The sequence below is a fragment of the Aotus nancymaae genome, unplaced genomic scaffold (genome assembly GCF_030222135.1).
Source record: "Aotus nancymaae isolate 86718 unplaced genomic scaffold, 86718_ANA_hifiasm-v0.15.2.pri h1tg000003l, whole genome shotgun sequence".
NCBI classification, from domain to species: domain Eukaryota; kingdom Metazoa; phylum Chordata; class Mammalia; order Primates; family Aotidae; genus Aotus; species Aotus nancymaae.
Window position 1 is genome coordinate 74063209 of NW_026988414.1, and position 27606 is coordinate 74090814.

Sequence of the window (27606 nt, forward strand, 5' to 3'; positions counted from 1 at the left end):
TTCTTTCTTACAAATCACATATATTTACATTGCGGATCTAGGATACACTTATCACAGTAGGAGCTGCTCAAATCAACCTGAATGCTACCCAATCTGGGAGCCTCCCCACAACTGTTTGAGCCAGCATTTCAGATTATAGATAAGCTGTTTCTGGCCAGACTGGCTTTGTAAAGTTCGCTCTAAAGAATGAAGTCACCTGTTATTACTGTCCTCCTCCCCAATATTCCCTTTAGGGCCAGGTACCATCCTGTGGCTCCTTAAGGAGGCATCCCACTTTAATTCTCCATGAGGCTTCCAGGTTGGTCTGGGCTATGGAGAGAACTCTTCACCTTGGGGGTAGACAGGTGCTCCAACTCATAGTGCCCCTTCTCGGAGGCCTTGTGTGTGAGTTTTTCCTTCTGGCTCTTCTTGTGCTCCATAATCTGCTGGAGCTGGTGTCCAGCATATTCTGGCTTGGTGGTTAGTGGGCCAGCTGGCACAGCTACACCGAGGACATCTGACACCATGTAGGGGCGCAGCCAGCCCACCAAGGGAGTACTTCCAGGGCTGTAGTGGGTCTGCTTGTGGTAGAAGAGAAGTCCATCTACCTACAGGATGGGGGGAAATTGAGGATCCAAATGACTTCTGGGGCCACATGTTTCCAGGAGAGCCTATATACACAAGGGCAGCTCTTGTGGTCCGACTCCTTTTTCTGGGTCATTGACAGAGGAAAGAGTCCCAGCTTCTCACACATGCAGTTTCTCTAAATAAACAAATGGCCTAGAAAACTAAATTTGAGAAAATAAAAACATTGGCTGGGCGTGGTGACTCATGTTTATAATCCCAGCACTCTGGGAGGCTGAGGCGGGCAGATTGCTTGAGCTCAGGAGTTCAAGACCAGGCTGGGCTACATGGTAAGACCCCATCTCTACTTAAAAAAAAAGAAAGAAAAAAAAGAAAACAGCTAGGCACGGTGGTATAATCCCAGCTACTCGGGTGGCTGAGGCATGAGAATCACTTGAACTCAGGAGGCAGAGGATGCAGTGAGCTGAGACCGCACCACTGCACGCCAGCCTGGATGACAGAGTGAGACTCTGTCTCAAAAAAAGAAAAAGAAAAAAAAAATGAAAAACATAAATAGCACTTTCCTGTTTACAGAGTGCTTTCCTGCCCACTATTTTACCCTTACCCATGAGGGTGTCTGAGAGATGGGGCTGCTTAGGCTCAGGAAGTTCTGAGGACCTCCTTAAAATACACAGTGAATAGGAAGCAGGAATTTGACTTGAACTCTGGTCTTCTGTCCCCAGATTCCACGGACTTTCCCCCACTTAGGGGTCTGTGTCACAGTGGATGAACTCTGTGCATAGAAAGAAGAGCAGAGGAACTGGACAGGCCCCTCCGAGGCAACAGACTGCTGCGCACAGGGCAAACAGGCTGTCCAGAAACCATGCCTCCCCGGCTATGGTTGGCTGCCTAAACCTCTCCCTAAATTGTTTGCTAGCTATGTTCTGGGAAACTCAGTTTTTCTGAACGGGAAGACCTCCTACAATCCCACATTTTCTTTTCTATGATTCAGTGACTCATCTCTAAAAAGCATTTATTGTCACTGGGGCATAAAAGTTATAAATAAATTCTTACCACCTTCTTTTTTTTTTTTTTTGCTCAAGAGCTGTGCTGGGATCTTACCACCTTCTTAATTGACTCCCAGAAATGCAGGCAACTCAGCATTTGCCATTTCCTCATTCAGGAAGCTGTGATCCTTTTACAAAATTATATCCAGTTTGGCTGGGCACAGTGGCTCACACCTGTAATCCAAGCACTTTGGGAGGCTGAGGCAGGTGGATCACCAGGCAGGAGTTTGAGACCAGCTTGACCAACATGGTGAAACCGTCTCTACTAAAAATACAAAAAGTAGCCAGGCATGGTGGCATGCGCCTGTAATCCCAGCTTATTCAGGAGGCTGAGGCAGGAGAATCACTTGGACCCGGGAGGCGGAGGTTGCAACGAGCCGACATCATGCCATTGCACTGTAGCCTGGGCGACAGAGTGAAATTCCATCCTAAAAAATATATATATCTATCCAGTTCAAGCAAATGCTTGCGGTGACTAGGCAATTTTTTTTTTTTGAGATGGAGTTTCACTCTTGTTGCCCAGGTTGGAGTGGAGTGCACTGACAAGATCTCAGCTCACTGCAATGCCCCTCTCTGGGCCTCAGTTTCTCCATCTGTAAAATGAGGGAGTCAGACAAGTTGTCCGGTAAGGGCCCTTCTGGTGCCAGCATTCTGACTTATCCAGCAGGGGTGGAGCTCAGGCTCTGAAGGGCAGCAAGTACATCTTTTCTCCAGAATCACTTGCAGTCCCTTTCTGATGCTTTGACACAGCAAAATTGGGATATTTTAAGACTTTGTGTAACTAAGCCTCTCTGTAGCCTATCATCACATCAAGGCAATAAAGACAACGGTTTTGTTACCTCAAAAGGGAAATCCATAGATAGCACATCACACAGGCTTTCAGGAGTACAAGGGAAATTCTTTAGCCCCACAAATTTAAACTGAAATAGAAATTAGAACAAGGAATTAGTATATGTTATAATTTATATTGGCCCAAGCAATTGAAAATCTGTCAGATCGGGCATGGTGGCTCATGCCTGGAATCCCAGCACTTTGGGAGGCAGAGGCAGGCAGATGACCTGAGGTCGCAGACGCCTGTTCTCTTTACAAGCAGCTATGACAGCTAAAACAGGAACCTGGGTCTCAGCCTGGCCAACATGGTGAAACCCCAGCTCTACTAAAAATACAAAATTATCCAGGAGTGAAGTCCCAGCTACTTGGGAGGCTGAGGCAGGAAAATCGCTTGAACCCAGGAGGTGGAGGCTGCAGTGAGCTGAGAGCGTGCCACTGCACTCCACTGCCTGGGCGACAGAGCAAGACTCCATCTCTAAAAAAAAAAAAAAAAAAGAAAAAGAAAAGAAAAGAAAAAAAAATCTCTGTCAAAGAAGAAAAATTTGTAGTCCTAGCTATTTGAGAGGTTACTGAGGTAGGAGGATCGCTTGAGTCTGAGACTGTGGCTGCAGTGAGCTGAGATGGCGCCACTGCACTCCAGCTTGGGGACAGAGCGAGACCCTGTCTCAAAAACCAAACCAAATCAAACCAAACCAAACCAAAACAAAAAAAAACAAAGAAGAAAAGTTTTCAGTCTCATCCTTCTCTACCAATTCCCCCCTCCACTTTCTTAACTACTAGGTCAGTGGTTCCCAACCTTCCTTTTTTTAAAAAAAAAAAAAAGAGAGAGAGATAAGATCTAACCCTGTCACCCATGCTGGAGAGCAGTGGCACAATCACAGCTCACTGCATCCTCAAACTCCTGGGCTCAAGGGATCCTCCCACCTTGGTTTCCCAAAATGCTGAGATTATAGGCATGAGCCACTACACTCAGCCCCAACCTTCCTTTATCCACAAGAATCATCTGGGGAGCATTCATTTATTCATTCATTTATTAAGATGAAGTCTTGTTCTGTTACCCAGGCTGGAGTGCTGTGGCACAATCTTGGCTAACTGCAACCTCCACCTCTTAGATTCAAGCAATTTTTCCGCCTCAGCCTCCTGAGTAGCTGGGACTACAGGCATATGCCACCACTCCTGGCTAATTTTTGTATTTTTAGACAGACGGGGTTTCACCATATTGGCCAGGCTGGTCTCGAACTCCTGACCTCATGATCTGCCCGCCTTGGCCTCCCAAAGTGCTAGGATTACAGGCATGAGCCACCATGCCTGGCCTATTTATTTATTTTTTTGAAACGGAGTCTCTCACTGTTGCCCAGGCTGGAGTGCGATGGCGCCATCTTAGCTCACTGCAACCTCTGCCTCCTGGGTCCACGCAATTCTCCTGCCTCAGCCTCAAGAGTAGCTGGGACTACAGGCGCATACCACCACGCCCAGCTAATGTTTTGTATTTTTAGTAGAGACAGGGTTTCACTACGTTCGCCAGACTGGTCTCAAACTCCTGACCTCGTGATCCACCCGCCTCAGCCTCCCAAAGTGCTGGGATTACAGCCATGAACCAATGTGCCTGGCCTTTCATCTGAGGAGCTTTAAAAAATTACTGACGCTGGCCGAGTACGGTGGCTAACGCCTGTAATCCAAGCACTTTGGGAGGCCATCGTGGGCAAACCACGAAGTCAGGAGTTTGAGACCAGCCTGGCTAACATGGTGAAACCCTGTCTCTACTAAAAATACAAAAATTAGCTGGGTGTGGTGGTACGTGCCTGTAATCCCAGCTATTTGGGAAGCTGAGGCAGGAGAATCGCTTGAACCTGGAGGGGGCGGATTGCAGTGAGCTGAGATAGTGCCACTGTATCCAGTCTACAGAGTGAGACTCCATCTTAAAGAAAACAAACAAACAAAAACAAATGCATATTCTCAGGTCCCACCCTAGACCTAATGAATCAGAAACCCTATGGGTTAGTCTATGTTTTACCAGGCCTCCAGGTGCTGCTGATGCATACTAAAGTTTGAGAACCAATGAACTCGAATTTTTTTTTTTTTTGAGACAGAGTCTCGCTCTGTTGCCCAAGCTGGAGTATAGTGGTGTGATCTTGGCTCACTACAACCTCTGCTTCCCAGTTTCAAGCAATTCTCCTGCCTCAGGCTCCTGAGTAGCTGGGATTACAGGAGCGCACCACCATGCCCAGCTAATTTTAATATTTTTAGTAGAGACGGGGTTTTGCCACATTGGCCAGTCTGGTCTTGAACTCTTGACCTCAAGCGATCCACCTACCTCGGCCTCCCAAAGTGCTGGGATTACAGCATGAGCCACCATGCCTGGACTATTTTATTTATTTTTTTGAGATGGAGTCTCACTCAGTTGCCCAGGCTGCAGTGCAGTGACATGATCTCAGTTCACTGCAACTTCCACCTCCCAGGTTATGTGATTCTTCTGCGTCAGCCTCCCAAGTAACTGGTATTAGAGACATGCACCACCATGCCTGGCTAACTTTTATTTTTTTTTAGAGATGGAGTCTTGCTCTGTCGCCCAGGCTGGAGTGCAGTGGTGTGATCTCAGCTCCTTGCAATCTCCACCTCCCAAGTTCAAGTGATTCTCCTGCCTCAGCCTCCTAAGTAGCTGGGACTACAGGTGGATGCTGTCACACCCGGCCAATTTTTTGTATTTTAGTAGAGATGAGGTTTCACTGTCTTGCCCAGGTTGATCTCAAACTCCTGAGCTCAGGCAATCCGCCGGCCTCGGCCTCCCAAAGTGCTGGGATTACTGGTGTGAGCCACTGTGTCCAGCCATCAGTGCTTTTTTTTTGAGATGGAATCTTACTCAGTCACTCAGGCTGGAGTGCAGTGACGTGATCTCAGCTCACTGCAACTTATGCCTCCCAGGTTCATCAGATTCTCCTGCGTCAGCCTCTCAAGTAACCAGTATTACAGGCATGCGCCACTATGCCCAGCTAATTTTTTGTATTTTTGTTTTTGGAGAGGAAGTCTTGCTCTGTCACCCAGGCTGGAGTGCAGTGGTGCAATCTTGGCTCACTGCAACCTCTACCTCCTGGGTTCAAGTGATTCTCCTGCCTCAGCCTCCTGAATAGCTGGGACTACAGGCACATGCTGCCACACCCAGCTAATTTTTTGTATTTTAGTAGAGCCGGGGTTTTACCATGTTGCCCAGGCTGGTCTTGAATTCCTGGGCTCAGGCAATCTGCCTGCCTCAGCCTCCCAAAGTGCTAGGATTATAGGTGTGAGCCACCATGCCCAGCAATTTTTTGTATTTTTAGTAGAGATAGGGTTTTACCATGTTGGCCAGGCTGGTCTCAAACTCCTGACCTCAAGTGATCTACCTACCTCAGCCACCCAAAGTCCTGGGAATATACACGTGAGCTACTGTGCCCAGCCTAGAATTCTAAATAGCATTATTAATAAAAGTAGTTAGTAGCATTTTATACCAACCTTTTTCTTTTTTTTTTTTTTTTTGTGATAGAGTCTTGCTGAGCTGCTTAGGCTGGAGTGCAGTGGTGTGATCTCGGCTCACTAAAACCACCATCTCCTAGGTTCAAGCAATTCTCCCATCTCAACCTTCCAAGTAGCTGGGATTACAGGCACCTGCCATCATGCTTGGCTAATTTTTGTATTTTAGTGGAGATGGGGTTTCACCATGTTGGCCAGGCTGGTCTTGAACTCCTGACCTCAGGTGATTTGCCTGCCTTGGCTTCACACAGTGCTGGGATTACAGGCATGAGCCACACCCGGCTATCAACTACTATTTATTGAGTGCCTACCCTGAGTGTTATGTTAGAAAGACTTGTATATTTATATCATTCAGTTCTTATAACACCCTGTAAATTAAATATTATCCTGTTTTACAGATGAAAAAACTAAGGCTAAGTGAGATTATTAACTTAACCTAGTAAACTTTTTTTGAGTCTGTTTTTTAGTTACTATTACTTCAGTACGCTTTTGGGGAACAGGTAGTGTTTGGTTACATTAATAAGTTCTATAATGGTGATTTCTGAGATGTGGTGCATCCATCACCCAAGCAGTGTACACTGTACACAATTATCCCTCACCCTTCCCCCAAGTTCCCACAGTCCATTGTACTATTCTTATGCCTTTGCATCCTCATAGCTTAGCTCCCAATTATGAGTGAGAACACAGGCTGTTAAACTAATAATAATTAAAGCCAAAAATGGAATTCAGATCTGCATGACTGTTAAACTGATACTCTTCCCTTTATACCATGCTGTCTCGAAAAAGATCATTTCATTCATAATGATCATATTTAGATAACAGATCAATCCACACCACTCCACACCACTCGCCATAAAGAACTCTGTGATCCTAACACCAGGTCTTATAGGATTTTTTTTTTTTTTTTGAGATGAAGTTCCCCAGGCTAGAATGCAATGGTGAAAGCTCGGCTTACTGTAACATCCAACTCCCAGGTTCAAGTGATTCTCCTGCCTTAGCCTCCTGAGTAGCTGGATTACAGGTACCTGCCACCACCCGGATAATTTTTGTATTTTTAGTAGAGATGGGGTTTCACCATATTGGCCAGACTGGTCTTGAACTCCTGACCTCAGGTAATCTGCCCGCCTTGGCCACCCGAAGTGCTAGGATTACAGGCATGAGCCATCTTGCCCGGCAGGCCTTACAGGATTGAGCTTGGTTTTCTCTGTCAGTCCTTCTTCTTCTGGTAACTTTGAATGCATCCAGTAGAATCGGAAATCAGTCTGCCAGAGAAAAGGGATAGAAAGATGAAATACTTTCCATTTTAAACTGTAATATAAACAAAAACACCCTTTTTTTGAGATGAAGTCTTGCTCTGTTGCCCAGACTGGAATGTAATTGTGTGATCTCGGCTCAAGTGACTTTCCTGTCTTAGCCTCCCAAGTAGCTGGGATTACAGGTGCCCACCACCATGCCTGGCTAATTTTTGTATTTTTAGTAGAGACAAGTTTCACCATGTTGGTCAGGCAGATCTTGAACTCCTGACCTCAGGTGATCCACCCACCTCAGCTTCCCAAAATGCTGGAATTACAGGCGTGACCCACCATGCCCGGACTCCCAAAGCCCTTCTATTCTCACTCCCATTTCCCTTAAAACCATAATGTCAGAAAGATATTTGTAAAATCTTTGAACATATTTCTTAAAATCCAGTAGGTTTTTTTTTTTTTCTGAGACAGGGTCTCTCGCTCTGTCACCCATGCTAGAGTGCAGTGGTGTGATCATGGCTCACTGCAGCCTTGATTTCTTGGGCTCAAGGGATCTTCCCACTATAGCCTCCACAGTAGATGGGACTTACAGGTGCACACCACTACACCTGGCTTATTTGTTTATTTTTTAGATGGAGTCTCACTCTGTCACTCAGAGTGGAGTGCAATGGCGTGGTCTCGGCTGGCCCAGCGCCACTTCTGCCTCCTGGGTTCGAGTAATTCTCTCGCCTCAGCCTCCCAAGTAGCTGGGACTATAGGCGCATGCCCCCACACCTGGCTAATTTTTTAGTATTTTTAGTAGAGACGAGGTTTCACCATGTTGGCCAGGCTGGTCTCAAACTCCTGACCTCGTGATCCGCCCGCCTCGGCCTCCCAAAGTGCTGGAATTACAGGTGTGAACCACTGCAATTGGCCATTTATTTATTTTTTTTGGTAGAGGCTCGCCATGTTGCCCAGGGTGGTCTGGAACTCCTGGGCTCAGTCATCCTCCTGCCCCAAGCTCCCAAAGTGCTGGGATTACAGGTGTGAGCCACCACACCCAGCATGCTTTTCTTTTTGAGACAGGGTCTCACTCTGTGGCCCAGGCTGGAGTGCACTGGTATGACCACAGCTCACTGCAGCCTAGACCTCCTGGCTCAAGCAATCCTCCTACCTCAGCCTCTGGAGTAGCTGGGACTACAGGTATGTGCCATGGCACTGGGCCCAGTAGTAGTTTTTGGTTTTTTTGAGACTGAATCTCGCTGTGTCACCAGGCTGAAGTGTAGTGGCGTGATCTCAGCTCACTGTAGCCTCTGCTTCCAGTTTCAAGCGATTCTTCTACTTCAGCCTCCTGAGTAGCTTGGATTACAGGCATGCACCACCATACCTGCCTAATTTTTATATTTTTAGTAGAGGTAGGGTTTCACCATGTTGGCCTGGCTGGTCTCAAACTCCTGGCCTCAAGTGATCCTCCCACTTTGGTCTCCCAAAGTGTTGGGATTACAGGCATGAGCCACCATGCCTGGCCCTCTTTACTTTTTTTTAATTCAATATTCCCAGACACTGATAATCCTTCTTGCTTCATTTTAATCATAAGTATTAGAAACTATACAGTTGTAACTTTTCATAAACTATTTTTTTCTCTGGAATTACTGATACATACCCTTCTGTGCTTATTTAGGACCTCTTCATTCTTTTTTTTGAGATGGAGTCTCGTTCTGTCACCAAGCTGGAGTGCAGTGGTGTGATCTTGGCTCACTGCAACCTCTACCTCCCAGGTTCAAGTGATTCTCCTGCCTCAGTGTCCCAAGTAGCTGGGACTACAGGCGCATGCCACCACACCTGGCTAATTTTTGTATTTTAAGTAGAAACAGGGTTTCACCATGTTGGCCAGGATGGTCTTGATCTCCTGACCTCGTGATCCGTCCACCTTGGCCTCCCAAAGTGCTGAGATGACAGGCGTGAGCCACCACGCCTGGCTGAGCCTCTTCATTCTTTTAAATTATTTTGCTTTTGGAAATTAAAAAAGATACATAAAGTCTTTTCTTTAAATTATAAAAATATATTTGGTTTTAGTTATCAAATTCGTAGGTTGTGAATACATGTAATATTATCTTTCAGCAGAATTAAAGGAAAGTATGTTCTACATTGAATTTATGTTCTGAGTTGTAGGCTTGGTTCTGCACTTGGGCAAGGTACTTAACCTGTACTTCTTAGGATCTCAGCTTCCACATCTATATGGCAAGGACAGGCTGGGTACAGTGGCTCATTCCTGTAATCCCAGCACTTTGGTAGGCTGAGGTGGGAAGATCACTTGAGGTCAGGAGTTCGAGACAGCCTGGCCAACATGGTGAAAACCCATCTCTACTAAAAACAGAAAAATTAGCTAGGCGTGGCAGCACGCACCTGTAATCCCAGCTACTCAGGAGGCTGAGGCAGGAGAATTGCTTGAACCCAGGAGGCAGAGGTTGCAGTGAGCCCAGATCATACCATTGCACTCCAGCCTGAGTGACAGAGGGAGACTCCATCTCAAATTAAAAAAGAAAAAGTTTAATAATAGTACTTACCTTACCTTAAGGAGGTGTTGTAAGGGTGAGATAATGCACAAAGTACTTAGCAATGCAAACCATGATTGCTATTATTCGAATGAGATGTATCTTAGAATTCTGTGTACCATACCTAGCAGGTTTTGGAAACCTAGTGTGGGGGAATGGCTATAGAAAAGAAGCAGCCTACAGAGAGAGCCTGCATGAGGATCACAGAAGGCCTGTTCACACATCAGCCTTGGCCCCATAGCTTCAGGTTAGCAGGTCTGAGAATGTGCATTTCTACAACTTTCTGATATGCCTGGTCTGGAGACTACATATTGAGAACCACTATAATACACTAATTGACAGAGAGCAAAGGAAGTCCAAAACCCCCAAGCCCACCATTATACAACTGGGACAATGATGGGGAGAATTGTTGTTAACAGGGATGGAGGCCTGTGGGGCTGACTCAGCCTCACCTGATGACTGCTGCTGTCACCTGTTAAGAATCACCAATAGTAGGGAGCCATTGTGGCTCAGGTCAGTGTTCCTGGCACTTCAGGAGGCAAGGCTACATGTTCGAGGCCAGCCTGGTCAACATAAAAACCTCTCATCCATTAAAAAAAAAAAAAAAAAGAATCACCAATAGTAAAATGTTGAGGGTACGGTGAAACTAAAGGGGAGAATATTGGGACCTCTCCTCACTTGGAAAGTCTCCTCTTAGAGCTAACTTTAAGATTTGAGGTTCTGGGTCATACTAAGGAGGTCCTGCCATTTTCAGGGTCAGCATGTGGTTGGTGAAGGAGTGGAGGTTACAGGAGTCTACCAGATGGTGACTTACATTCCACCTTCTCTTCCTGGGGCTGCCTGCACAAGGTGGCATCCCCACTCCCTTGCCCTATAATCTTCACTGCCAGAAATCCTCCCATCCTCTGGAGAGAGATAAGGGGGTGAGTGCAGCTGCTACCAAGTCGCAGCCTACACCTCTTCCGTTTCTCTCTTCCCTCCTCCTCTCAAGAACTGCATGTTTCTCTTAGTTCCTCCTATTTCTCTTTTAAAACTAAGCTAATTTAAACACACTCAAAGATGCAGGGAGCATTAGATAATGTTCTTGATATACCACATCCTGTACACACCAAGAAGTTGGTCACGTACCAAACCCACATGCTGAGCCGCTTTCCCAGGAGGAGAGGAGAAGACAGGAAGAGCCACGAGAGGAGGATCCATCCCTACCTGGCAATCATAAAAAGGGTGTCCCCGCCAGCACATCACATCCAGAACGTAGTAGGTCTGGTTTACCTCACTGTAAATGCAATCTAGAATGGTGTAGTCTGGGGACACAAAGCAGAAAGTCAGCACAGAGTTCTTCTTCCAACTAGGTTCCCACCACCACAACCTAGGAAGCCCCATCCTAGAGGCTCGGGTCCAACAATCCCCAGTGCTGGCAGCAGTCACTGGCACTAAGGACTAAGGATTCACTGGGAGAGAATCCTGTCTGGCTGCCAGCTACAGCTTCATGGTGACTCGGGTAAGACAGCACAAGATGGATCAAGGCCAAGTGAGAAATCTGAAGTTTTAGATAAACTGGCACATTTACTCAACTCAGAGAGGTTTAAAAGCAAGTCATCTTCCATTTTAGTTTACAACTGCTTTTTGAGTTCCTATCATAGGCACTGTGTTATGTGGGGAATATTAACTATAAGTACTCCCTGCTTTTAAGGAAGTTACCATTTGATTAAGGGGATAGGATGATCACAGAGGAAAGAGCGAAGAGCTGAATCACAGAGCTCATACTAAGACCAACAGGAGCTCCAGAAAGAGAAGGCTGGAATAGCAGGAAATGCTTCAAGGGAGAGACACGATATAAATAAAGTCTTCTGGGACAAGGAGGATTTAAACAACAGAGGGGACAGGGGAGAAGGGAGGGTGTTTCAGACCCTTGTACTGACGTGGCATGAGCAGAGGCCCAGAGGCAGAGTGAACAGGGCACATGTGGGGAGACAAGTCAGCCGAACAGAAGGTGGGTACAAGGATTAGGGTAAAGACATGGGATGGGTGGGACAAAGCCTGCATGTGAAAAGTACTAAACGCAAAGAGAGGTCAGAGCTAGGCCGGGTGCAGCGGCTCACGCCTGTAGTCCCAACACTTTGGGAGGCCGAGGCAGGCAGATGGCTTGAGCCCAGGAGTTCCAGACTAGCCTGGGCAATATGGCAAAATCCCATCTCTACCAAAAATACAAAATTTAGCCGGCCATGGTGGCACACTCCTGTAGTCCCAGTTAATCAGGAAGCTGAGGTGGGAGGATCACTGGAGCCTGAGAGGTAAAGGTTGCAGTGAGCTGTGATTGTGCCCCCGAACCCCAGAGCCTAGGTCACAGAATGAGACTGAGTCAAAAAAAAAAAAAAAAAAAAAGAGAGAAGTCTGGACTCAGTACAGAGGACATAAGCAAACAATACCAAAGGAGCCTGAGAAGGTAGGGAAGAAAGCAAGTCCAGCTCTGACAATTCCTTGCTGAATAACTGTGGGTAAGTTATTTCTCCTGCAGGACCTTAGTCTACTTAGCTGGGCCCAGTGGAGAGGAAGAAGCTAAGATTGCAACAATGAGAAAGGAGAAAAGGGAGTTTGGCAGGGAAGCCCAGCATCAGCTGACTCTACCATTATTCTTGGCATTCTTTCAGGGACCTTTCCCCCCAAATCTGCATCTGTTGTCCTGTAATAGCAGTCCAAAGGCATGTTGATCTTAATTGAGGAATTTATGGCCCATCGGGCCTCATGGGGCTGCATTTATTCTGCAACTGAGAAGGCCTATCCTTGAAGGGGAGGTCCTTGGTCCAGGTGCCAGGATGGTATCTACATGTAGTTTCAAAGATAAGCTTTCAGGCCGGATGTGGTGGCTCAAGCCTGTAATCCCAGCAATTTGGGAGGCCAAGGCGGGTGGATCACTTTGAGGCCAGGAGTTTGAGACCAGCCTGGCCAACATGGTGAAACCCAGTCTCTACTAAAAATACAAAAATTGCTGGGCATAAATAGCGCATGCCTGTAATCCCAGCTACTCGGGATGCTGAGACAGGAGAATCACTTGAACCTGGGAGGTAGAGGTTACGGTGAGCCAAGATTGCACTACTGCTCTCCAGCTTGGGAGACAAAGTGAGACTCTGCTCAAAAAACAAACAAAAATAAACAAAGATAAGATATCAAAGTAGGTCTTTAAAGCAAATTACACTGTCTTTTACTGATTAATACGTAGATATTCTATGTAGGTACCTTTTGCTGTTGAGTTTCGCCTGTTGCCTCCTGGCAGAAGGGAGGGAAACCTGTTGACACAGTAGCCACTCTTGGTGTAGGCACTGGTAGAACCCTGTGTGGAAAGAAAGTTATCATTCTCATTAGACCACAGGGTCTCCTCGCCCTCTTGCTTCCTCATTCTGCAGGGATGTCACCAGACCAAAGATGGCTCTCAACAAACCTTCCCGCAGGAAAGTGTTTTAAGCTCCACTCCGGGCATGGCTGCTGTGGCGGATAAGGTAAATGGAACACAAAGAATCCCTCCCGCTACAGACCAGGCCTACTGGCATAGGGGGCAGGCAGCTACTCACCCTGGAGGCTACAATAAGCGCTCTTTTTCCAACAGGGCACACGACCACAATCCATTCCTGCCCCAAATCTGAAGGGACATCAATTAACCATTCAGAAAGCATCAACTGGAAATGCAAAAAATAGTGTTAAAGACCAGCAGGGGTGTGCTACTCAAATGTCTGCAATGGCAAGGCATTCATATCCTGTGTATATATTAAAACCTGAGTGAAAGAATGAGGGCAGAAAAGGCTGACAGTGGCACCTCCACCCCATGTGCTCTAGGGAGTTGGTTGTGTCTCCGCACAGCTGACAGGATGGGGGCCACTGACTGTGAACTCTGGCTTCACTCCTCCATCTCCACCTGCACCCACAGCACGCTTACTGCCTCACCTCCCAGGTCGGGGTGAACCCTCTTCCTTTCCTTACTTTGTCCACCTCCTCCTATCATCATTACTATTACGTTCCACAGCCACAACTCAGATGAATGAGATTTCTGCCCTTAAGATGCTCTTAGACTAGACCAGCACTTCCCAAACTGATGCCCCCAATACTGTACTAAAGGATGTTAGGAAATCCGCCTTAGAAAACAAAACAACACCAAATCAAACAAACAAAAACAGTAATGCTGTGAAATTAACTTGGGAAGACAAACTCTTCCACTCACAGAGTCTTCCATCTGTAAAGACTTTGTCCCATCAACTAATCCCTCCCATTGAATCTTTCATTTCTCCTTCCCTTTAGACACTCACCCTCAATCTTAAAAAACAAGACAAGGCCAGGCATGGTGGCTCACGCCTGTAATCTCAGCACTTTGGGAGGCTGAGGCAGGCAGATCATGAGGTAAAGAGATCAAGACCATCCTGGCCAACATGGTGAAACCCCATCTCTACTAAAAATACAAAAAATTAGCTGGGCATGGTGGTGCGTGCCTGTAATCCCAGCTACTCAGGAGGCTGAGGCAGGAGAATTGCCTGAACCCAGGAGGCGGAGGTTGCAGTAAGCCGAGATCGCACCATTGCACTCCAGCCTGGGTAACAAGAGCGAAACTCTGTCTCAAAAAAAAAAAAAAAAAAAAATTAGCTGGGTGTGATGGCATGCACCTGTAGTTCCAGCTACTTGGGAGGTTGAGGCAGGAGAATTGCTTGAACCCTGGAGGCAGAGGTTGCAGTGAGCCAAGATTGCGTCATTGCACTCCAGCCTGGTGACAGAGCGAAACTCCGCCTTAAAAAAAATAAAAATAAAAAGACAAAAATAAAACCTTTTTGTCACTCGGCATTTCTGTTGGGCTACTCCACTTTCTCCTAGTTTAAAAAACTACTTAATACTTCTTGATGCTGCCTTCCTGCTCACTCTGACAGCCTCAGTCCAGATTTGCTACCCCACACCCCTTTGCTACCCCAAAGGCCCTCAGTGACCTCTTGCTTTTTATTTTTGAAATGGAGTCTCACTCTGTTGCCCAAGCTGGAGTGCAGTGACATAATCTCGGCTCACTGCAACCTCCACCTCCCAGGTTCAAGCGATCCTCCATCTCAGCCTCCCTGGTAGCCGAGACTACAGGCGCGTGCCACTACACCTAGCTCATTTTTTATCTCATCTATGTCTATAGCTTCACTTGTTACTTCTAAGAGGATGCCTCCTAAGGCTCCTCCTTCATCTCCAGAGTTCCAGAGTTCTTTCCTCCACACCTAACCATATTGCCGGATGTCTGCTTGGCATCTCTTTCTCTGATTGTCTCCTCTGCACCTAAAACTCAGTATACCCAGAATGGAATTCACTACCTTCTGTTGCCTAAGTACTTTCCACCCCTGAAACACCTGCCCTTCCCTTCTGCATCTCATAACCTTGATAATGGCATCACCACTCTGTTACTGAATCTTAGATTTTAAGCATAATCAAGACAAATTAGACTACATTAAAATTTAAAAGTTCTGTGCTGCCAACATTATCACAAAAGAAGGCAAAAAGACAACCCACAGAATGAAAGAAAATATGTGCAAATCATGTATCTGATAAGGAACTTGTATCTAGAATATATTAAAAACTCTTACAACTCGATAAGAAACAGACAGATAACTCAATTAAAAAATGGGCAAAGGATTTGAATAGACATTTCTCCAAAGATATACAAATGAACAGCCTGGCCCGGTGGCTCATGCCTGTAATCCCAGCACTTTGAGAGGCCGAGGTGGGCGGATCACCTGAAGTTGGGAGTTTAACACCAGCCTGACCAACATGGAGAAACCCCATCTCTACTAAAAATACAAAATTAGCTGAGTGTGGTAGTGCATGCCTGTAATCCCAGCTCCTCGGGAGGCTGAGGCACAAGAATCACTTAAACCCAGGAGGTGGAGTTTGTAGAGATCGTGCCACCACACTCCAGCCTGGGCAATAAGAGCAAAACTGTCTCAAAAAAAAAAAAATGACCAATAAGCAGAAGAAAAGATGTTTAACATCATTAGTCACTAGGGAAATACAAATCAAAACCACAAAAAACCACTTCAGACCCACTAGCACGGCTATACTTTAAAGGATGGACAATAGCAAGTGTTGGCGAAGCTGTGGAGAAACTGGAACACTTACATGTTGCTGGTGGGAATGTAAAGTAGTGAAGTCACTTTGGAGAACAGTCTAGCACCTCCTCAAAAGGTTCAACAGTTATCATATGACCCAGCAATTCCACTTCTAGGTATATACTTAAGAGAAATGGAAACATATGTTCACACAAAAACTTACTAGTACGTGAATGTTAATAATGGCATTATTTGGCCGGGTGCGGTGGCTCACGCCTGTAATCCCAGCACTTTAGGAGGCCAAGGCAGGTGGATCAGCTCAGGTCAGGAGTTTGAGACCAGCCTGGCCAACATGGTGAAACCCCATCTCCATTAAAAATACAAAAATTAGCCCAGTGTGGGGGCATATCCCTGTAGTCCCAGCTACTAAGGAGGCTGAGAGGGGAGGATCACTTGAACTCGGAGATGGAGGCTGCAGTGAGCCAAGAACATGCCACTGCACTCCAGCCTGGGTGACAGTGAGACTCCATCTCAAAAAAATAAATAAATAAAATTAATTTAAAAATAAAATTAAAATGGCATTATTTATAACAGCCAAAAAGTAGAAGCAACTCAAATTGCCATAAACTGAAGAATGAATAAATAAAATGTACTCTATCCATACAGTGGAATATTGTTTAGTAATAAAAATGAGTGAAGTACTGATACATGGTACAACATGGATGAACCTTGAAAACCTCACACTAAGAAGCAAGTCACAAAGGTCCACATAGTATATGATTCCCTTTCCATGAAATGTGCAGAATAGGCACAGAAAGTAGCTTAATGATTACGGGCTACAGGGAAGATGGAGAGTGACACTAAGTAGTATGAGGTTTCTTTTGGAGGTAAGGAAAATGTTCTAGAATTAAATAGTGGTGATGGCTGCACAGTCTCATGACTACACTAAAAAAAAAAAAAAAAAAAACGTACAATATAAATAGGCAAATTGTGTTCTACATGAATTATATCTCAGTATAACTAAAAAATAATAGTAGCAGCTAATACTTGTGGGGCACTTACAGGCTCTGGGCTAGGTATTTAAGGCACATTATTTCATTTAATCCTTCTACCAATTTTTTAAGTACTATTACTATCCCCTATTTTACAGATGAGAAACCAGAGACTTAGAGTGGTTACATATCTTGCTTAAGGTCAACACAGAGCCTAGCTTTGAGATCAGATCTATGTGACCTCAAAGCTTAAAGCCTTGATCACTTCTCATACTGCCTCTCATATCCAGTCCACTGCTAAGTTCTTCTATTCTATCTAGCAACATTTCCTTTTTATTTCATTTGTTTTTTATAGAGATGAGGTCTTCCTATATTGCCCAGCTGGTCTCGAACTCCTGGCCTCAAGCAATCCTCCTGCTTTGGCCCCCAAAGTGCTGGGATTACGAGTGTGAGCAACTGCACCTGGCCTCCCTGCACCTATATATATATTTTGAGATGGAGGCTAGTTTTGTCTCCCAGGCTGGAATGCAGTGGTGTAATCTCGGCTCACTGCAGCCTCCATCTCCCAAGTTCAAGCCATTCTCTGCCTCAGCATCCTGAGTAGCTGGGATTACAGGTGCCCACCACACTTGGCTAATATTTGTATTTTTAGTAGATGGGGTTTCACCATGTTGGCCAGGCTGGTCTCAAACTCCTGGCTCCAGCCTCCCAAAATGGTGGGATTACAGGGGTGAGCCACCATGCCCAGCCTCTGCATATATTTCTGAGGCCCTTTACATCTCTTCTGCCATACTCCTTTCCCCAGCTCTAGGCCACTCCACCCTAACTGGCCTGCAAACTGCTCCCGAGCACACCATACACTCCTTTCCCGCTTCCGGGCCTCACGCTCAGCCTGTTGATCCCACTGCCTGGAATGCCCTAGAATGCGCTGCACGTCTGTCTATTAACGTCCTACCCACCCTTCAAGACTGCCTCTTCCTTCACCAACCCTTCTCTGCACGTCTGTCTATTAACATCCTACCCACCCTTCAAGACTGCCTCTTCCTTCACCAACTCTTCTCTGATTTCACACCCACTCCTGCCCTGGTTGGAAGGAATCAAGCTTTTTTATAGTACAAATCATTTTCTGCACCTATTCTAGGAGTACAGGGGCTATTTCCGGTTCACGTCTATCTTCCCATGTCATAGCCTAGCTTAACACAGAGCAGGTCTTTCAGTAATGCTTACTGAACAAAATTGAATTGTACTTTGTCACAGAGGATTTTTTTTTTGAGGTAGAGTTTTGCTCTGTCACCCAGGCTGAAGTGCAGTGGCACAATCTTGGCTCACTGCAACCTCTGCCTCCCGGGTTCAAGTAATTCTCCTGCCTAAGCCTCCCAAGTAGCAGGATTACAGGTACCTACCACCACAGCTGGCTAATTTTTGTATTTTTAGTAGAGACGGGGTTTCACCATGTTGGCCAGGCTGGTCTCGAACTCCTGACCTCGTGATCTATCTGCTTCGGCCTCCCAAAGTTCTGGGATTATAGGCGTGAGTCACCGCGCCCAGAGAGCATCTGATCTGTACTGTATTTGAGGCAAAGAAAGGGGCTGTGGGAGTGCATCCAAAAACTATATTCTAGTTTTTGTTTTTAACAGATGGGGTCTCACTAGGCACAGTGGCTCATGCCGGTAATCCCAGCACTTTGGGAGGCCAAGGTGGGTGCATCACCTGAGGTCAGGAGTGCGAGATCATCCTGGCCAACATGGTGAAACCCTGTCAAGCTTGTCTCTACTAAAAGTACAAAAATCAGTCGGGTGTGGTGGCAGGCGTCTGTAATACCAGCTACTCAGGAGACCGAGGCAGGAGAATTGCTTGAATCCAGGAAGCGGAGATTGCAGTAAACCAAGATTGCACCACTACACTCTAGCCTGGGCAATAAGAGAGAAACTCAGTCTCAAAAAAAAAAAAAAAAAAAAAAAAAGAGATGGGGTCTCACTATGTTGGCCAGGTTAGTCTTGAACTCCTGACTTCAACAATCCTCCCACTTTGGCTTCCCAAAGTGCTGGGATTACCGGTATGAGCCACCACACTCAGCCCCAAGAACCATATTTTAAAGGCAGGGGAGAATTCTGAGATGACAAGACACAAGTTCTAGACACAAGTATATGATAGCAGGGTAGAGCCCTGCCTCAGCTTGGACCCACACCCTGCTTTCTGGAATACCTGAGCTGCCTGGAACACAAGGACAGTCTCTCTCCACGCCTCTTTCCCTGCGCCACCACAGCCATGTTGGTTTCCTCTCTGGATCTAAAAGGGCACTGAGTCAGGTTGATTATAGTGATCTGCTGTTCCATGGCCTGAACCTCACCTTGGTCAACTGGCTGGTCTGGGGTGGCTGGGCAGGCTCGCTTTATTCAAGGGCAGCTGTACTTCCCACCTGCCACCACCTGAGTGTGAAATTTTAAGACTGGCCTCATAGTACCCTGCCTGGGAACGATTCTACCACCCAGGGAAGTGGAAGGAGCCAGTGGTAGGCTGGGCAGGCCCAATCCAGAACAGCTGTGCAGTGACAACTGAAAAAATCACAAGGATATGGAGTCTGTTACCCTATCAATAGCTCAGGGGCTTTCTGCAGTGGGCTGGCAGCCTTTGGTAACAGCATGGGCTAGCGGTTCCCAAACCCCACTACCCACAGACTCCATCAGTGATTCCTAGTCAGTCACAGCACTGTAAGCCTCTCTCCTTACATCCCATATGCTCTGCGTACATCGGCATGTTCTTTGCAGTTCCTGTTCCTTTTTCCTGTCTCATTCTTCTCTCTTTATGACAGCACTGATTTCAGTGGGCTTTGACTGCATAGAAAACGGAGTGAGATTAGCTGGGTCTAATCTTCTCTGGACCACTTACTTGATTAGCATAGTGTTTTGGTAACTTCTTGACAGTGTCAATGTCCATTTCTTCATCATCTTTCTTATCTTCCTCCTCACTCTCCATCCCTGTCCAGTCATCTTCAGCCAGTCTTCTGGCATGGTTCACATAATCCAGCCGCTTGCTGGAAGGAAAAAAGGCATAAGGACAGATCTTTTTTTTTTTTTGAGACAGGTTCTCACTCTGTTGTCCAGGCTGGAGTGGTGCAATCTCAGCTCACTGCAGCCTCGACCTCCTGGGCTCAAGTAATCTTCCCACCTCAGCTTCCAGAGTAGTTGGGACTACAGGCACACACCACCACGCCTGGCTAATTTTGCAGTTTTTGTAGAGATGGGGTTTCACCATGTTGCCCAGTCTGGTCTCGAACTCCTGGCCTCAAGTGATCTGCCTGCCTCAGCATCCCAAAGTGCTGGGATTATGAGGCATGAGCCACCATGTTTGACCAGGGCAGGTCTTTATGTCTTCTAGGAAGATACCCTACAATGTGAAACATTTAATTCAAAAGCTCTAAATTTGGGAGCAACTTGGGGATTCTAGTGGAAGTAAGAAATGATGGAATCTAGGGCCGGGCACGGTGGCTCACACCTGTAATCCCAGCACTTTGGGAGGCCAAGGCGGGCAGATCACGAGGTCAAGAGATCAAGACCATCCTGACTAACATGGTGAAACCTTGTCTCTACTAAAAATACAAAAATTAGCTGGGCGTGGTGGTGTGCACCTGTAGTCCTAGCTACTCGGGAGGCTGAGGCAGGAGAATCGCCCGAACCCAGGAGGCGGAGGTTGCAGTGAGTTGAGATCATGCCACTGGACTCCAGCCTGGCGACAGAACCAGACTCCATCTCAAAAAAAAAAAAAAAAAAAAAAAAGAAAGCAAGATGGTCTTTTATTTTGAGAATAAAGGAGAGCTGGAATATCTGTACATGTGTGAAAGAAAGTCTGTCTGTGGTTATTTCCTGAGCATTGTTTATAATCACAAGAGAAGAAAACTTCCCAGATGCCCATCAGGAGGGACTGGCTAGACAGCATTATCAAGTATCCACTCCATGGAACACCTGGCACCATGGAAAAGGAATCATGTGGTGCGTTATGAACTGATATGGAATTTCTCCCCCAAACACCACTAAATACATGTGCAGAACAGTATAAAGTATACGGCTACTTGTGGTTAAAAAAAAAAAAAAAAAAAGGCCAGGCATAGTGGCTCCTGCCTGTAATCCCAGCCCTTTGTGAGGGCAAATCAGCCAGACCACTTGAGCTCAGGAATTCAAGACCAGCTTCAGTAACATAGTGAAATTCTGCATCTACCAAAAATATAAGAATTAGCTAGGTGTGGTGGCATGTGCCAGTGGTCCCAGCTACTTGGGGGGCTGAGGTTGCAGTGAGCTGAGATCATGCCACTGTACTCAGCCTGGGTGACAGATTAAGACCATGTCCCCCCTGCCAAAAAAAAGCTTTCTGTACACATGCAACCACACACACTTGCTCAGAGGTGTACAGAATATCTTTGGAAGGGCCGGGCGTAGTGGCTCACATCTGTAATCCCAGAACTTTGGGAGGTCAAGGTGGAAGGATCACTTGAGCCTAGGAGTTCAAGATCAGCCTGAGCAACACAGAGAGACCCTGTCCCTACCAAATATAAAAAAATTAGCCCAGTGCTATGGAGTGTGCCTATAGTCTCAGCTTTTTGGGAGGCTGAGGTGGGAGAATCACTTGAGCCTACGAGGTTGAGGCTGTAGTAAGCCGGAATCTGCACACTCCAGCCTGGACAACAGAGTGACACCCTGTATAATACACACACACACACACACACACACACACACACACATATATATTATATATATTTGGAAGCATACACAAGAAACTAATAATACAGGAGAGGAACTGTATAGCTAGGGGACAGAACTGGGAAGAAGACTTCACCATACACTCTTCTATTTCTTTTTATTTATTTATTTTTTTGAGATGGAATCTCACTCTGTCACCCAGGCTGGAGTGCAATGGTGCAATCTCGGCTCACTGCAACCTCCACCTCCCAGGTTCAAGTGATTCTCCTGTCCAAGCTTCCCAAGTAACTGCAACTACAGGCGCCAGCCACCATGCTGGGCTAATTTTTGTATTTTTTGTAGAGACAGGGTTTTTGCCATGTTGGTCAGGCTGGTCTTGAACTCCTGACCTGATCAACCCACCTCAGCCACCCAAAGTGCTGGATTACAGGCGTGAGCCACTGTGCCTGGCCTCTTCTTTACATTCTAAATTTTCAACCTTATGACTGTATTAACTATTTGAAAATAACTAATGACATTTTTTAAAATGAGGAGAGGAAGAATCATCTGGGAATGTATTCTGCAAGCCACCCAGAGTCACAGGGAACCATCTCTGCCAAACACATTCAGTGATGCAACACTGGGTAAAATGCAGACTGTATGGAAATGATGCAGCTGTTAGTCATTTCTTCTGATCCCTAATTCCTTAATTTATGACCCGGAAGAGGCCCATGCAGCACTGGGAATATAAGGATCAGCCCTGCCTTCGGAGCAGCTCAGCCCCAAACACTCTTATCCTGCTCTCTTTCCCTGTCTGCACATCTTGGCACTTAGAATAAAAGTGTATGGAAGACATTTCCTCAGATTCCCTTAGGAATTATTTGTCTTCAACTCCCAAGAGTACCACAGAAACATGTGGGCTGAAGGCAGATGAGAAGACTACAGCAATACCAGCATTCAGAGAGCAGAAGCCACACACAAGCATCCCAGGGAATGTGGGGAGTGAAAGTCTGGGCGTGGCTTTCACAAGTTCCTAAACCACAGGGCTCAGTACTGCTGCCAGGAAAAAAAGAAAAACTTAACCAAATAATTGAGATTTTGCTTTCAAACCTTGGTCCTCCCTACTTCCTCATCTTCTCCTAAGCTCTGGGTATAAAAGAAAAACCTACCTCTGCCAGGATTTACCCCTCCCAACCTTGTGGGCAAGAAGATCAGCCTACAAAGGATCTACTTTGAAGGAGACTCTGCAGACAAGCCTAGAGCCTCCTGAATGGTTCACAGCTCCTAGCCCAGAGAATGAAGCCAAAGAGTTAAAGCTGCCTTACGATTTCTGCAGTTCCAGTAACTGCTGGCGGCGCTCACTCTGCTCCAAGGAACTGTACTTGGACTTGTACTGGGACAGGCGGGGGTGTGGGGCAGCTGTGCTGTTCAGATCTTGAGACACAGAAAAGCTACTAGCCAGGGCTCGACTCAACTCTTCCATCTTCCCTACAAAGGAAAATGTAAGAAAATGGTTCATTCATTTCATATCATCTCCTGTATACAGGCAGTTACGCAATTATGATATAATATGATGGCCACATTCCTCAAAAAAACCTTAATGCAAAATCGCAATTGTTTCCATGAGAAAAGGAAGTTAAAGGCTAAATGAGTCATATATTAGCAGTAACATTATTTTCCTACAGATATTTTATTGATTATTATTATTATTTTTTTTTTGGAAACAGGGTCTCTCTTTGTCACCCAGGCTGGAGAGCAGTAGGGCAATTACAGCTCACTGTTGCCTCAATCTCCTGGGCCCAAGCGATCCTCCCACCTCAGCTTCCCCAGTGGCTGGGACCACAGTGTGCACCACCACACCCAGCCAATTTTAAAATTTATTACTACAGACAGGATCTCCCTACATTACCAAGGCTAGTCTTGAACTCTCAGACTCAAGCAATCCCAGCCTCCCAGACTCCTCAGCATCCCAAAATGCTGGGATTATAGGTGTGAGCTACTGCGCCCAACCTTTTCTGAGTAGTTCCTCTATAGTTTCCTAAATACCCATCACTCAGTAACCAATATAACTATGATGTTTATTCAATTGGTGGTTTAATTCTCAACTATGTACCAACTCATATTATTAAAATTTAGCTCCAGAGGAAACAGTAATTCTAGGGTCCCTAGAGGAAGACAAGAGGAGTCAAAAACCCCAAACTCTGGCCAGGAATGGTGGCTCATGACTGTAATCCCAGCACTTTGGGAGGCCAAGGCAAGAGGATCACTTGAGGCCAGGAGTTCAAGACCAATCTGGACAACATAGTGAGACTCTGTCTCTACTTCTTAAATAAAAAAGTAAAAAATTACTTTAAAATATAATTCATAAAAAAGAAAAAAACTAGGCCGGATGTGGTGGCTCATGCCTGTAATCCCAGCACTTTAAGAGGTCGAGGTGGGCAAATCATGAGGTCAGGAGTTTGAGACCAGCCTGGCCAACATGGTGAAACCCCGTCTCTACTAAAAAAATATACAAAATTAGCTGGGTGTGGTGGCGGGTGCCTGTAATCCCAGCTACTCAGGAGGCTGAGCCAGGAGAATGGCTTGAACCCAAGAGGCAGAGGTTGCAGTGAGCCAAGGTCGCGCCACTGCACTACAGCCCAGGAGACAGTGAGAGACGCCGTCTCAAAAAACAAACAAAAAACTAAATCTGGCTGTTATTTCCTCATTTGTTTTGCTTTTGGGTGGGCAGAAAGGTGGTTTCAGGGCTATTTATGTAGGACTCGCTTGGAAAAGAGCTAGGACGTGGAAGGCTGTCTAACAAGTAATACCAATGCTCCAGTAATGTGAAGAACTTCCATAAAGTACATTAAGGAAACAAGACAGGCATGGAGTAGATGTCATTTTGAAAATGGACCCTAAAGAATGAGAGTGGGGAAAAGGGTGAATTCACACTTCATTCACACTCCTGAGAGCCTTAGACTATAAGAAAACAGGAACATTTGGGAGAAATCTGACTCGCACTGCTGAGCTGGCCCAACCCTCTGGGTCTAGTGTACACCGGAGGGCACCTCCAGTGCTTCACCTCCATCCCACGCCAGGTCCAGTGCGCTGAGCACCAAAATCAACAGGTTCGTTCCAGAGCCTCCCCAGTGAAAATGCAACTCCAGAGGCCTCTACTTGGCCAGTGAGTTACTTTCCATTGCACAAGTGAAGTCAGATCTTTTTCTTGATTTGCAACATTAAATTTTGTTTAATGTAAAAGGAACTTAAAAATCATGGTTTGCCAGGCGCCGTTGTGCTCGCCTGTAGTCCCAGCTACTCTGGAGAGTGAAACAGGAGGTTCGCTAGAGCCTAGGAGTTTGAAGCCAGCCTGGCCTTTTACTCTATCTGTAAAAAGAACAAAAATTGTGACTAAATACACATATCATGAAATCACCATCTAAACCATTTTTAGGTGTACAGCTCTGTAAAGTTAGGTACGTTCAACACTGTTGAGCAACCAATCTCCAGAACTCTTTTTATCTTGAATAACTGGACCTCTATACCCTTTAAACACGAAAGGAACTTTTTTTTTTTTTTTTTTGAGACAGAGTTTTGCTCTTGTTACCCAGGCTGGAGTGCAATGGCTCGATCTCGGCTCACTGCAACCTCCGCCTCCTGGGTTCAAGCAATTCTCCTGCATCAGCCTCCCGAGTAGCTGGGACTACAGGCGTGCGCCACCATGCCCAGATAATTTTTGTATTTTTAATAGAGACGGGGTTTCACCATGTTGACCAGGATGGTCTCGATCTCTTGACCTCGTGATCCAGCCGCCTCGGCCTCCCAAAGTGCTGGGATTAAAGGCGTGAGCCACTGCGCCTGGCCTGAAAGGAACTTTTTTAGTAGATAAGATTAGCTTATTATCAGTGCGAATTTTTTTTTTTTTTTTTTTTTTTTAGTGACAGTCTCACTCTCTCTCAGGCTGGAGTGCAGCGGTGTGATCTTGGCTCACTGAAGCCTCCGCCTCCCGGGTTCAAGTGATTCTTCTGCCTCAGCCTCCTGAGTAGCTGGGATTATACGCATGCACCACCATGCCCGGATAATTTTTGTATTTTCGGTAGAGAAGGGGTTTCATCATGTTGGCCAGGTTTGTCTGAAACTCCTGATCTCAAGTGATCTGCCTGCCTTGGCCTCCCAAAGTGCTGGGATGACAAGCATAAGCCACCGCACCAGGCCTGAGGTATTGCCAACCAGGGGTTGCCATTCCTGATAGGCCTCATGATGAGTGCTTGCGATCCATATGGTATGCTATTCAAATCTTCACAATGGTATGCTATCGTCTTTACTTTTCTGTACTTTTGTGTAAGTCTGAAAGCTCTCATAATAAAAACTTTTTAAAAAGTCATTATGTCTTCAGTTCATCACCAAAGTAATGACCGAATCGAAAGCACCTTTATTAGGCGTATCATGCTCTATCTTGGTGTGGGCTTCCGCTCTGCCAAGAACCACAGAATCTTTGAAACGGATGTCCTGGATACAGGGGCGGTTCTTGGCGGGCTCCTGCTGTTTCAACCTTTTCCTAGGACCGTGCTGCCTCCTAGTGTTCGGACCTTAGCCCCGGGTGGTCTTATTCTCCACCAGGATCCTCCTCTCCACTCCCTAAAGTCCGACCCGCCCAGGACTTGCCCATGCTCCACCCTCCCTCCCAGTCTGGTCCCCTCCCTCATCCCGTTCCCTCTCCTCCTTCGCGTTTCCCGCTCCCGCGCTCCCGCCTGGCGTCCCCTGGGTCCGCATCCCGGCAGCCTCCGCGTCTCCCTACCCCCGCTACCGGGCTCCAGCCCCGGGGACGCTCTCTGTTCCACTCGGCCGTGCGCGCCGCCACAGCCCCGCACTGCCTTCTTCTAGGCATGGGGTTATCCAGGCCATGCATGATTCGCCCCTGCCCCACAAAAGTCCCTGAGGCGTCCTGGCCGGGCAGGACGGAATAGAAGAACGGAAATGCTCCTGAAAGGAGGCCCCGGCCCGGCTCTATCCCTCCAGATGATGCCGCGGGAGCCAGAGACCGGGCTGGCCAGAGGGAGTCACAGCCAGGCACCGAGAGGCAATTCAGGAGCTAGTGGGGACCGGGCTTGAACCCAGGGACTCACCCAGACCGAGGTGACTGTCGCGCGCGCCGCCGCCGCCACTGGGGCCGACCAATCACTTGCCTTGGGAGAGCTGGGCCCGCCCCCTCGGCGGCGGCAGCACCGCTGGGCCCACAGGCCTCGCACCCGGAGTTTCCGGCTCCTCCCGCCCTTGCGAACGCTGGGAGTTCCGTAGCCTGAAGGCCGTTACTTCCGCCTTCAACGGCTGGGGCATTTCCCATCCGCTAGGGCGGGGGGCCCCTGCATTTGCTTTGCGCTGTCCGGGACCCTTCCTGCAAGATGACTCGGCCAGGCCGAGGCCTCCCTCCTGAGCACAAGCTTTTCGGGGCTCCTTTCGCCGATGGGAGGAGGCTGATGTTGTGGCCCGGCATTCAAGGCCCTGGGTCCTGCCGCCTCCCGCAGATCCTCCCGGGCCTTAGGACTGCACCCAGAGTACCCTCCTCCTCCTGCGCCCGCGCTCCTAAACGGGCAGTGCCAGATTCCTGGATTACTCCTCCTAACCGTTCACACCGTTTCAGACACAGACCTTCGCTCCCCGCTTGCCCTTACAAAACCAGGTACACACCTCGATTACTGCCCGTTTGCTGGTTTTGCGAGCTGCTTTCCTACTCGGCTGCGGGCTGAGGAATGGCAGGGACCTGGCTTGATCCCTACTCAAGTAGCCAGCGTCCAGCACAAGGGATGGCGGAGCGCTGCCGAGCCCCTCATGTCTCTCTCTCCTTTCCTGCTGCACCCGACCCCTTGTCCAGGCTGGCAGGAAGCTGGGGGCTTCCTTCCTGAGGACACAGCTGCCTCCGTGGGGACTCCAGCTCCGGGTGTTCTAGCTGTGGCCCACTGAGGGGCGCCTGTGTCGATGAGCCCTCCACCCCTCCTGCCACGGCCCCTGGCCTCAGCCTGCCTGGCCACTGCCTCCCACACCCTGCCTCTGTCCAAGAGGGGCCCAGCTCCCAGGTCCTTGTGATTTTTTGGAACAATTCGAACCCAGGCTCCTAAGAAGGGGTGCTGGGCCTCTTGGAAGGACCTCAAGCAGCCTCTTCTGTGATTACTGGCTTTG

At 47.2% G+C, this 27606-nt stretch overlaps 1 protein-coding gene across 3 annotated transcripts; it reads right to left on the reverse strand.

The window, feature by feature from the left end:
- Positions 1 to 27258, reverse strand: SNUPN (snurportin 1). Of its 3 annotated transcripts, none has more exons than XM_012457653.3 (9): positions 27118 to 27258; positions 22773 to 22935; positions 19664 to 19808; positions 13293 to 13397; positions 12961 to 13054; positions 10930 to 11027; positions 7130 to 7207; positions 2450 to 2530; positions 1 to 587 (listed from the first exon to the last, which is right to left on the reverse strand). In XM_012457653.3, the coding sequence occupies exons 2-9, from the start codon at positions 22928 to 22930 to the stop codon at positions 276 to 278; spliced, it is 1071 nt and encodes a 356-aa protein (XP_012313076.2). In that variant the 5' UTR covers positions 22931 to 22935; positions 27118 to 27258; the 3' UTR covers positions 1 to 275. The 3 variants fall into 3 exon arrangements, with proteins under 3 accessions (XP_012313076.2, XP_012313074.2, XP_012313073.2); XM_012457651.2 differs by lacking the exon at positions 27118 to 27258 and adding an exon at positions 26556 to 26627; XM_012457650.3 differs by lacking the exon at positions 27118 to 27258 and having other exon boundaries at positions 22773 to 23154.
- Between the last annotated feature and the right edge of the window lie 348 nt (positions 27259 to 27606).